The sequence below is a fragment of the Polypterus senegalus genome, chromosome 6, assembly GCF_016835505.1.
Source record: "Polypterus senegalus isolate Bchr_013 chromosome 6, ASM1683550v1, whole genome shotgun sequence".
NCBI classification, from domain to species: domain Eukaryota; kingdom Metazoa; phylum Chordata; class Cladistia; order Polypteriformes; family Polypteridae; genus Polypterus; species Polypterus senegalus.
In genome coordinates this window covers 85,172,985-85,186,308 of record NC_053159.1, presented here as the reverse complement: position 1 = coordinate 85,186,308, position 13,324 = coordinate 85,172,985, and the positions used below count along the sequence as shown (strand labels likewise).

The following is a 13,324-nucleotide window of genomic DNA, read 5'->3' as shown; positions in this document are numbered from 1 at the left end:
CTTTCAACGTCTGGTGGATAAAGTGCTGCGGCCCCACCAGTCCTACTGTGCTGCATACCTGGATGACGTTGTTATCTATTCCAGCACGTGGGAGGAACATGTTGTGCAGGTCTATACAGTACTCCTGACGCTAGCAAGAGCTGGGCTTCGCATCAACCCGCACAAATGCTACTTTGGGATGAGCGAAGCCAGTTATTTAGGCTACCTGGTGGGTGGAGGGCTGGTGAGACCACAGTGTACCAAAATAAAAGACATCTTAGAATGGCCCCGACCGATGGTCAAGAAACAGGTGCAGGCCTTCCTGGGGCTAGCGGGATACTACCGCCGGTTTGTACCTCGCTTCTCCGAGAGAGCAGCACCCTTGACGGACTTAACAAAGAAGGGGGCCCCTTTACATGTGGTGTGGACCAAGGATACGGAGCGGGCATTCAGTGGCTCTTACTTCGGCACCTATATTAAGGACACCTAATTTCTCGCTTCCTTTTATTCTCCAGACTGATGCTTCGGACACAGGCCTCGGTGCCGTGCTGAGCCAAAGCGTCGATGGTGTCGAACACCCTGTGATTTACCTGAGCCGGAAACTGTTGGACCGGGAGACAAGGTATTCGGCGGTGGAGCGGGAGGCCCTGGCCATTAAATGGGCGGTGACGCACCTGCGGTACTACCTGCTGGGTCGGGAATTCACTCTCGTGACGGACCATGCCGCCCTCCAGTGGATGGCTCTTCACCGGGACTCGAATCCCCGGGTCACCAGGTGGTTCTTGGATCTGCAGCCCTTTAAGTTCACCGTCGTTTATCGCCGGGGCACCCTGCAGGCCAACGCTGATGCTCTCTCTCGCGTTCACGACCTCGCGGTTCGGGTAGCCCGCCCTGATGGGCCTGGGCTAACGGGGGGGTCCTGTCACGCACGAGTGCTTGGGGAACAGCGGATTGACCGGGTTGTTACGGAAAACGTGCCGCGAGGGGTCTACGACGGAGTACTAACCTCTCTTTCTTTCCTTCTTCAGAAAGCCCGAGGCCTCAGAGACATAAGCAAATGCCATGACGGCTATACGAAGCACGCGCTTCCGGGTCTAATTAATCCCTCCGATGACCCTTGATGACATCAGTTCCCAGTATCCATCACCAGTACCCAACACCTGCACATCAATCTCCGGTCCGCCCTCATAAAAAGCCCGTCCATTTCTCCCCTGATTTGTCTTTTTGCTTTCGATGTTTGTAAAAGTGATTGACTGCTGGTTTTTTCTGTTTCAGTATACGGGGCGGAAGACCCCAAAACTTACAACGTGTCTTGTCTTATGTTACACCCTACAAACCATAAGTGAAAGCGATAAGTTGCCCAAATGAAACCAATCTAAGACAAGCAGTAGATCAATATTGTGCACACGCAAAAGTATCGCTATGTAAACTGACCAACTTATAAATGAATGTAAGCCATCTACTTAAAATGATATAATACACCTAAACCAGTGAAATACAAGTACAAATAAACATACAATAGATAAACAAGTAGTATATATAAACAAACATTTAGTTCATACACAAACCAATAAAATACAGACATGAACCACCACAGTTCATATGCCTGAAACAAGTATTGTATGCACTGTGGCAGACGACCAGAGATCTTGCCCCACTGGGATGCCTGGAAGAGGGTCGGACCATGGGAGGGGCACTGTTTTTCCCTGGTCACAAGAGGGCAGGTCCCCTGGATTCCATCAGGGCCATGCAAATGGAGCTGGGAAGCTTAACCCTGTGGGGGACACGTGGCCACTACCAGGGGGCACCTGGACGGAACTAGAGCCCTTGAGGACAGCACTTCCGCCACACCAGGAAGTGCTGCCGAACCAGGAACTGTCTACGCCCGGAGTGCTTCTAGCTGCAAGGGCAGTACTTCTGCCACACTAGGAAGTGCTGCTGGAAGACCATCACCGAGCACCTGGAGCACATCTGGGTCATGATAAAAGGGGCCACCTCCCTCCCTTTGAGGAGCCGGAGTTGGGAGGTGGAAGATGGAGCTTGAGAGAGAGGAGTGGAGCACACAAACCAAGAGTAAATACTCATAAATCAACAATGTGTGACCATGTAAACTAATAGATTATACAAGGACATATACAACATATATACCATAAACTGCATTTCATCAGCACAGTGCAAGTAGGCCCAAATAACAGTACCGACAGTACACATACAGGCAAACATGAAATAAGCAAAGAGGAATACTGGAAGAGTGCTCATTACTGCAACTAGGATTGAAAAATCAGTTGGAAAGAATCCGGTTTGCTCGATTATATGGATGCCACACATATGTAGTGTCACACACGTGCTCATGGAATGCAGCTAAATGGCTTGAGTAAGTGCAGTTCTGAATCATACCGGGATGTGGTAGAGTGCACTGACTCTTTTTCTCCCTTGCCTGCAGAACATTCAAGGGAGATTCCACCTAGCCCTCTTGACGTCACTTCCTGGACTGAGCCTATGGAACAAGACCTTACCGGCTCTGACCCCTGTGATGTCACGTCCAGGCTCGAACCTATGGCTGAAGATCTTCCAGAGCCCGACCCCTTTGATCTCACTTCCTGTCTTCCCCTTTAAAAGCCTCCACCTTTTCCCTATTCCCTCAGTTCTGAGTTGCACTCGGTTTTGTGCACAGCAGTGCAATCATTTAAAGTGACAATTTGCAGCCAGGAAACCAATTATACGGGTGGCTGCCCCAAACCTTGCTAAGGCTCTTTGTGAAGTTTGTGACAGTAGGTTATCATGGACATGCAGCTGTAAAATGTACACTCCTAATAAATTGAAAAATTGGTGTTTATGTCCACAACAGATCTGCAAAAGTGTTAAGCCACCCCTGTATCAACCTATACAGCTTGTTGACTTCATTTGACTCAATGTATTTAGCTTTAAATTAAATGTTATTTAAGTTGCTCATTTGATTCAATTTGCTGTTCATACTACTCTATCCATCCATCCATTATCCAACCGGCTATATCCTAACTACAGGGTCACGGGGGTCTGCTAGAGCCAATCCCAGCCTACACAGGAGACAAGGCAGGAAACAAACCCCGAGCAGGGTGCCAGCCCACTGCAGGGCGTGCACCCCCCCCCCTCCCCAAGCACACACTGGGGACAATTTAGAATTGCCAATCCACCTAACTTGCATGTCTTTGGACTGTGGGAGGAAACCGGAGTACCAGGACACGGGGAGAACATACAAACTCCATGCAGGGAGGACCCGGGAAGCGAACAGGGGTCTCCTTACAGCAAGGCAGCAGTGCTACCACTGCGCCACTGTGCCGCCCGTATTACTCTACATTTATGCAAATGATATTGTATAAGTTAGTATACTTGTTCTATACTGCGCTACAATGCATTGTAAAAATCTTACATTGCTTATGCTGCAGGAAATAAAGTGTAATTTACATGGAAGTACATGCAGGACTGATAAATATGGATGGATGACGAAGATAATAACACGAGGTTTGTGAATAAGTAGGGCGTTGTTTCTTTAAGAGACCAGTTCACCCACTTGGATAAACTGGGCGAGAAAAGGTCTGAAGGGAATAACGGCTAACTGGGTGTAGCAGCAAGGAAGTAAAATGCACGCGCCTCAAGTGTTCACTTTTATATGTAGTTTTATTGGAAGGGTTTTAATTTTTTATCGGGATTTTAAGTATTTTTGTACATATGTATTTTTAAAGGTCAAGGCATTATAACTAATTATAAGTTTTGTAGAGACAATGGGGCTTATTATGTTTTAGTTACTCGGTTCGCGATAGTGTTAGATTTATTTTTAGATTTTGTTTTTCCTCATTTTATTATCTTTTCACTAGTTCTTGTGGAGTTTTATTGCACATTGAAAAATTCATTTATGTTCACGTTTTACTGGAAGGCATATTTGTATGACCTCATAAAGGCATGAGCATTTGTTATATTAAATGTCGGATTTTTACTCATACAGTATAGACTATTGCGTAACGGTTTGTTGCTAAGGCACTTGCTCTCGTAATTGTGACCAATACTGACAATGAATGATCAGCGGAAAGACAACAATAGCAAATGACACTGACGGTCAACTGCTTCAATGTTGTCCGCGATTTACGTACAATCAGCAAAAATAGAAGAGCAAGATAAAAACATCTAACACCACCTATCCTAACTTCATAGAGTAATCATTTAGTATAACACGTTTGTAATTTATGAACACACCTTGGACCGATAGTTTGCTTAGCTTAGTTAATACAGAAGTCAAAAAAAAAAGTTTTTTTGCAGCCATAGCAAGGGGGCAGGAGTGAACATGAAAACCTCACATAAACGACCCAAGGGCAGCCTTTGCACCGCCCTCCACAACCCCCCTCTTCCACCAACCAAACATACCTAACCTACCCGTCCTTTTGATGTGAACCAAACCATGTTAGCCTTATCCTCATCTTTTGAAACAATAATCTGTATACCGACTGTTGGAAAAGAGAAAAAACGATCATCTGAATCTGACCTTTTCATAACGGAGATATTCTCTCGACCCAATAATCACACCATGACACGATTTAATTTTTAATTTTCTTTCTCAGCATGTCAGTAGTTTCATATTCACAGTATAACATTTAAAACTGCTTCAGTGATTTTAATGCAAAGACAAACTTGTTTCTCCATCTCATTACACACGTTCAGATGAATATTCAGCATGCACTGAGCTCCCTGAGCTGCACCGGTACTCCCCGTACTCTATTTTAGTGTTAATACCTCGAGTGACAGTAAACTCTACCGGCACCCTCACAGACATTTCTTTTCTCATGACATTAACAGTCAGTTTTGTATGTGGTGGGATTTTCACAGGGAGGGTGAATTCGGTCTTCTCTCTTGAAGTTGTAGATTCGGTTTTCCCTTTTTCAACAGAGAAGGTGTTGGAAACCGAAATGCTGCTCTCCATTCCAACACCAGGCACGATATCAAGGGAGAATGAAGTACCAACAGTAATGGAGGTGGAGTTGCTAAAGGTGATGCTCTGGCTGACGTAGGTTTCATACTCTTTGGTGGCGGTTGAAGAAAATGACTGCTCAGTGTCCGATTTATTAATTCCAACCAGCTCGTCGATCTTCACATTCCTCTCCGATTCCTTGATCATTTTCTCCCATTGAATCTTGGCTTTCACTGTAGGAGAGCCGTACTGCAGCGGACGAAGAGAAGAGAGCTGATCGTTGAAGCCGAAGTTATAGTAGTTGGGCGCTCTTTCCCCTGCACGAGCGATGATCTGCCGGCCTTCTCGGTTTGAGTGCTCATACAGGACCCAGGCGCCTCTTTGCACAATGTGGGACGAGGCTTTGTCGTTGAAGTCAGAAAAGCAGAGGTTCGTTTCAGTAGTGATGTCTTTGCTTCTTCCACCATAATTAAGGTCTTCATAAAGGGAGATCAAAGGATCGTCAAGGTTGTCAGTGATGAGTTTTAGGGAAGAAAAAGCATCATTCATGGCCACACTGGCATACTGCCCTTCTTCATATACAATCTGACGGCCTTGGTAGTTAGCGTGTTCATAAGCTACCCAAGGCATACCGATTACCTTTATCGACGAAATGCAGTCATTGAAGTTTTCGGTGGCCAGATTGGGAACATCTCTGGTGAACGCTTTGCTGAGCCCCTTGAAGTCACTGTGCTCGTAGATGATGATTTTACTCATTGCGAAGAAGGCTTTGGTTTGTTTTCGGCTGCAAATCGGAGATATCTGGAAGACCAGAGCTGGCTGGAGTGACATCTGGCTGCTGAGTCTCAGGATTTATACACGAAAGTCAGCGGACCCTCCCAGAAACAGAACACGCCTCGCAGTCGTCAGCTCGGAATTTTAATTGATTAATTATCTCTAATCTAAATCACCGTCTTAGCTATAATTATTTTAAATATTGAAGAAATCTTGCAATAATAAACTAATATAGAGCTATGCATATATGCAGTGTTCAAACTTTGTATTATTGGTACGGCAGTCAACAACTGAATCAGTGCGGGGAAGCGATAACACGACTAGCTGTGAAGCCAAAATTAAAACCCAGATTTGCGTTGTCCTCTTTTATTTACATATAATCTGCAACTCCATAATGTGAAATGTGTGAAAATTCTTGTATCATTGTTTGGTCTTACATGATGTTTAGTATTTAGAAAGTAAAATATTCAAAGATGTTCTTTATTTAAAGAATTTTATTTTCAATTTGCATTCCTGCCTCAAATCAGATAGGGTGTTGTACCGTGATACCCATTATGGATGCAATGAGAAATCAAGCAAAAATGTCATCTTTAACTGGCTAACTGGATTGTCATTATGCTTGACTTCTCATTTGTATCTCAAGACGCCGTCGAGGTGGAACATTTAAGTTTTAGAAGCTGAAACGCAGCATTTAAATAATGTGACGGGGCTGAAAAATCGCAAAACATGTCAGATGAAATCCAATTGGTATGATTGTCTTGTGTTATAAATTTGATTTTGGTTTGAATAATTTGATTCATTATTATGTTTTCAGTAAAACAGTAAAGGTTGAAGTTTAATTTTGTGCACCATACATTTTATATTGAACTACACCTTTTGTTTACATTACATGTTGGACTGAAGTCAAATAAATAAATAAATAAATAAATTTCGATGCACTTCAGTCAATGGTATGAACTGCACACCACCTTAGCAGGACTCTCTGGTGGCTCTCATTGCGCACAAACTCGTTTTTCTCGTTTACACTTTAATGGTCTCCAGTTGAGCAGCTTCTGGCTTTCCATACCAAGGACTGGCTCCAGGTGTCTGCGACCAGCCCAGAAGTAATCAGATGGTAAGAGACTGCACCACCAAATATGGGTTGGTTTAAATCGAGAAATTGGCGCCAGCTATCTGTCCTGTATGGCTCCAGGTTTCCAGCATACATATTAAGATTGTCCAGGTAATTTTTTGGGACAGTTTAAAAACAGGCGTTAAATAAAATGTAACAGCTTTTAGCGTCTTCAATGTAATTGAGGCGTTTCTTTTTATACAGACACACGCATTTCTGTTTAATCAACGTCCGGCCACGAAGAGGCAATGGCTTATCCTGCCAGCACCAGCCAAAAGACTGGGAAACACCATGGACAGGGTGCCACTCCATCGCAATGCTCACTTCTCGAATACACCAGCATGATGCAGTATGGAATCGCCAGTGAAGCTAACCTGCATGTGCTCGAAAATGTGAGAAGAAAACCAGAATACCGAGGGAAACCCAAACAGATAGAAGAGAACATACAAACCCCATACAGCGAATGACTGGCTTTGGTGTTTCACAGGCAAGGCGCTACATCGAGGAGGCAACACCGTAAAGCGCTGTGCTGTACTCTGCTCTCCCAAGCTAACAGCGATTTTAACGTGAAAGTAATTTAAGGTGTTATTTTCCTGCTTGATATTATTTTTTTTTTTTTGCTTTATATACAGCGAGTATTTTATGATAATCTTCGAAAATGCATTTGATTTCTTTATTCTAAAGAAAAAAAAAAAGAAAAAATGATTTCACTGTGGGATCAATGGAGCTAGAGTGTTTTGGCCCTTTCACGTTTTATTCTCAGTTCCAGGACAGATAAGCAGTTAGTATGAAGGATAGCAAACTGCAAACATCACCGGTCTTCTGTAATTTCGCGTCACCTTCTTGATTACAGCACGCGCTATATATTTTATTATTACCGTCTCCTGGGCATCGCTATTGTGCCAGTAGACGTTTACATCATATTTATGCAGCATTACACTGCATCATCGACTTACTCAAATACATATAGATAAGACGAATATCCACTATCGCTCCCAAACCGTCCCTGTGGTGTGCAGTTCTCGACAGTCCTGACGACAAACTCCATAATTTGATACCTGCATAACTGATACAATGGTCGCCGGTGTTCTGACGATTTGTCCTACTTTGTCGAAGTATCCTACCGTAGTTTATTTAAATGGCAGATACGGTATATACACCGTATATGTTACACACATCCGTTTATTGTAAGTCGTAACATTAAACTTATAACATTATACCACATCATCATTTAACATGTTGTATTTAGATGTCGTCTATCAAATTTATGGAAATGCTAACATTTCTCAATTTATTCTATATGCATCATTTAATGCCAGAAAGAGACACAGCCGTGCATGGATACAATGACCTGTACAAGATTAAAAGTCACACATGCAAAATATACAAATAAAATTTTGACAGTAAATAGCCTACCTATGTAGAAAATTGTAAAAGGTGTGGTCTGCGCATGCGTAGTATCAGTGAGTAGATCATTTCGATGGGTGTTTCGTCAGAACACCGGCTTTCACAAGTTCGTGTTCCGCTTATTTGTTGATCGGCTGAAGGAGGATATTGGGAGTTTGCATTGATACAGCGCGTTTGCCGCACGCATCACAAGGCGAACCACCTCAGGATCCCAAATTGGGACCCGAGTACAGCTGAAGAAAATAATTATAAAAAAAATGTCAAGGACATTTCTTTAAATTTAGAAGCGGCGAGCGCGAACAGTTTGCGCTTTGCTCAGTTCACTGCACCTCGCAGCCACAGCGGACTTGAAACAGTGGTCTTTCATTAAATTCCACTTATGTGTTCTCTGATATGTTCTCAGGTGGTAAAGAATTGCTTACAACTGTAATTTGCAATTGCTTCATTCTATATAAAAACAAAACAAGAAAAGCGCAGATCTAGCGATCACCAGTAAATTCCGGATTTCTCCCACATCTCCAGTGATGTGCCTATTATACTCATTTCATTTACATTTACTTAACTGGCTGACCTTTATCGAAAGTGACCTACAACATTTATTTTGTTTTCCAATCGGAGCACGGGCAGGTCAAATAACTTGCCGAATCCATGGTCAGAAAGTGTCAACCGCGGGATTTGAAGCCATGCCTCAGGGTTTGAAGTCCAAAGCCTTAACCAGTGCAGATCCCAAACTGCCCACATGCAAATAGGAGGTCGCGTGTGAGTGCACGGGTTTTCGATCGGTACTCCATTTGCCAGGGCTAATTCCTGTCTTCTACTGTACTGCTGGAATTGGCTCCACCCCACAATGACCTTGAATTAGATTAACATCCATCCATCCATCCATTTTCTAACCCGCTGAATCCGAATAGGGTCACGGGGGTCTGCTGGAGCCAATCCCAGCCAACACAGGACACAAGGCAGGAACCAATCCTGGGCAGGGTGCCAACCCACCGCAGGATTAGATTAACAGGGTTTGATAATATTATGTACTTTTGCCAGTCTTTATACTCTTTTTGTGTTTATACTTTGAAACCATTTAAGCGTTTTAGTCCGACGTCTACTGATTCACCGGTATAAGAAAACCCCCAAATATGATACTGTTCGACTCGTCTAGTTATGCAAGACATCAAGCTTTTGGGTGTTCCCCTTTTTGGCCTTCCAGATCAGAGAAATTTGTTGACCATATTTTATGCAGGAAATGACACCCCTGTATTAAAGAGTAAACCAATGGATGCCTAAACATCCAAAAATAATCGTTTTTTTTTTTTTAAATTGAAGCACACCATTTAAAGGTTTGAGACAACTATTCTTCTCTATTAGTTGTATGTACTTCTTGCTAATGAAGTAAATCATGATACAGTGTTTATAATAAACACCCCAAATTAGGGCATCTTATGGTAATTCTGACTTATTTTTATATCTCTGTAATGCTTTAATATTTTCTATTTCCTGTATATCTTATGGAGTTAGAAAAGCCATACATAATGACAGCACAATAATTAATACGGTATGTCAGTGTTTCTCAATCTTTTTTCTGTGTAGACACACTTTTTAGAACTAAAAATATTCCAAGGTATCCCACTGTTTTAACACATTCCATCTCCTACCGTACATGTGCGGATCTGCCCGAAGGGGGCGGGACTACAGGAGAAGCCAGTAAAAAAGCTGCTCTGTGATGAGCGCTCGCAGTCTGGCACTTCGTGAGCACTTTGGCACCTCCACCTGCTTCGTCCCTTTGCCGGCCCCTCTCTGCCTCAGAGGTAACTCTTATGTCTACTATTCACCGGTCCTGTGAGACTCACTGGCGACCACACACCCAGGCAGATAGAGTCTAGCAGCCAGAAGATACGTCTAAACGCTGTGTCTACAACATAGCAATTGCAATGCTGTGTTTATACCAGTTTCTCCATGTACTCCTGTCCTCCTCAGATAGGTCTTGACCACCGGAAGAGGTCATTTATCACTGATGAGGCACTTATTGCTTAAATGACAGTTTGATGCTTCATTTTAGTGGTCTTGCTTGTAAAGGTTCCCCACCCTTAATTGTTTATTTCAGTCTTAAATGGCTGCATTCACTGTTTTTATTGGCAATCAGATGCAAATGACAAAGTAGCCAGCAGTTCTCTTTATAACTATATCATCAGACACTATTTGGTTTGATAATACACTTAAGAGAAAAATGTGAGAGACTGAAAATGATCTGTTTTAATTTAATATATTTGGAGAGGGAAAAAATCTACGAAATAAGAACCTAATGTGGTAGACTAGCAAGCCATAAGGCCTGAGATTGGCAAGGATTGGTTTCTAATTAAGCAATTCTATTGGAACGAAAACCTGCAGCTACTGCGGCCCACCAGGACCAACACTGTCTACCTCTTCTATAAGATGTTATTTTCAAATTTCAAAGCTCCCATTGCACATTGAAATCTAGCATTTTTACTTCCTACATGTGATACTTTACATTTACTCATATTAAATTTCATTTGTCACAAATCTTCCAAAGCCTGTTTGCTTATTGGGTCCCTCTGTAATCAGTCAGTCATTTTCCAACAAACTATATCCTAAGACAGGGTCACGGGGGTCTGCACATTGCGCAAGGCAGGAACAAACCCCAGACAGGGAGCCAGCCCACTGCAGGGCTCCCTCTGTAATCCATCCATCCATCCATTATCCAACCCGCTATATCCTAACTACAGGGTCACGGGGGTCTGCTGGAGCCAATCCCAGCCAACATAGGGTGCAAGGCAGGAACAAACCCCAGGCAGGGTGCCAGCCTGCTGCAGGGCTCCCTCTGTAATGTTTCAACTAATTCTACATTATTTGCCATTCCAGCTAAACTGATATCATTTACAAATTTAACTTGTTCATTTTTATACTTTTATGCAGATTGCTTACATTTGTTAAAAGAGCATCAGCTCCCTGAGGGACACCACTTTTAACATCATATTTCTGAAAAAAAATATCTTTCACCATAACCCTTTGTTCCCAGTATTTAAGCCAATTTTGTAGCCATCTGCACATTTAGCTATGCATTCCCACTTCTTTTAAACTGATCAGCCTATCATCCAATCAGCATTTTATAAAAATATTTATTTTATTTTGATTTACCAGCAGAAACTTCTTTCTTTACTTAGTTTTATTATTGTGTTTTGCATAGAAAAGAAGAGAAGCTTCAGAGTAGTCAATGGCAAAACTGAACATTTTTTGCATTTTCATGAAAGTGGCTGACGGCATTGGAAACATCTGGATTTTAATGGCAGGTCACTTTACTTCCTTAAAACATTTAAAAACTCGCATCACTAGAATTTTCTTTGCTATTTAAAAGGCAGGTTATAACAAGCATGCATATGTGGATGTGAAATTTGAAATATTTTTCTTTATGATAAAAGTTCTGTGTAAGCACTCAGTCTAGTGCACCACCTTAAAAGGGGCTCTTAATGTCAGTTTTTGCCAAGGGGTGAATTTCTTCAGCCTTATCAGTAGTCTGACTAATAAATAATAAAGTTTTTACCTGACATCTTCACCCTGGTGACTTAGCTATGTAAGGAGTGACAGCAGGTTAGGTAACTGAGACTCACATAGAGAGTGAATACTTGGAGGTGGCTCTTTTCTGATCTCATTTAAAAAAAAAACACTTTGCTACTATGATCTACATTACTGGACATGCAAGTGTAAGTCTGAGTTGTGGCATCCTTGTAATTTAAACAGGTTCATATACATCAGTATGTCCGCTAATGTCAGTCATTGTCTTCTACAGCATTCACTGGGAAAATACCAAATGAGATGTGAAATTTAAATCCTGGTCAGCTAAGTGCATTTTTATTTTTATAAAAGTATGGGTTACGTAAAACTTCTGTTTCTGTCACACCTTTATTTCATACATTAATGTCACATGGAAAAATATTAATAATATTAGAGCACTGGGCTTTATTTGCTCATTTTTTTCCCGTCAGCTCATAAAAGAAAAAGTAATATATATGTGGCTTACCATATACAATAATCTGAAACCCATCCATCCATTATCCAACCCGCTATATCCTAACTATAGGGTCACGGGGGTCTGCTGGAGCCAATCCCAGGGCGCAAAGCAGGAAACAAACCCCGGGCAGAGCACCAGCCCACTGCAGGGCACACACACCCAGAGGAAACCCACACAGACACAGAACATGAAAACTCCATGCAGGGATGACCCGGGAAGTGAACCCAGGTCTCCTAACTGTGAGGCAGCAGCGCTACCCACTGCACCACCGTGCCACCCGTAATCTGAAATATACTGATTTATTTAGTCTTGCTATAAATCATTCAGGGCACGTAACAGTGATATCTGAGCAAGAGTAAGCAAAAATGGTTTGATTGTGTCCCTTCAGGTTCCCTGAGCAGTTGTAATGTCTCAACATGCACTAATGAGCCTGATTACTCCGATTTAATGATTCATGTACTGTATATCCAGCCAATGGGATTGCATTGTCCAGCAAGCAGGTTATCTAAGCTTGATGTTGTCAAAGTGTCCAGACTGATATTTTCCAAAAAGAAACTGGTGGGATTAGTACAGGTATAAAAATAGCCCAGCATTAAAGACATCCACATCCACCATCACTTTAATCAAGATATGTTTTTTGGTGCTTTAACATTTTCAAACTGCTTAGTACTTTTGGTCTAAAGAGACTGGATTTTGTATTTGTGCAAATGCACTTCTCATGACAGCATAGTAGAAGATGGTAATATGTTACCACAACTGTGAGAATAGTCTTTTTTGTCCATTTGGTTGTGTTAATGTGCCATATCGTAATGACACTTTTTTTTATAACACAGTAGTAAAATCAGAATTTAATTACCCATCCTGCATCACCTCTGATGTGTTACAAAGCGAATACATTTATTTACCTTTTTTCAGTGTTTTCTGGCTTAAGCTAGATAAGGGGTAGACACATTTGGTCCTGGAGGGCCACAGCGGCTGCAGGTTTTCATTCAAACCCAGATGCTTCATTAAAAACCAATGATTGCCACTCTCAGACCTTATTTAGTTTTATGGCTTGTTAGTCTACAATGTTAGGTTCTTATTTTGTAGATCT

At 42.2% G+C, this 13,324-nt stretch overlaps 1 protein-coding gene across 1 annotated transcript; it reads right to left on the bottom strand.

The window, feature by feature from the left end:
• Window positions 1-4,541: 4,541 nt before the first annotated feature.
• Window positions 4,542-5,755, bottom strand: LOC120531228 (epidermal differentiation-specific protein-like). Its single transcript, XM_039756453.1, has one exon. The coding sequence runs from the start codon at window positions 5,747-5,749 to the stop codon at window positions 4,658-4,660; it is 1,092 nt and encodes a 363-aa protein (XP_039612387.1). The 5' UTR covers window positions 5,750-5,755; the 3' UTR covers window positions 4,542-4,657.
• Window positions 5,756-13,324: the final 7,569 nt, after the last annotated feature.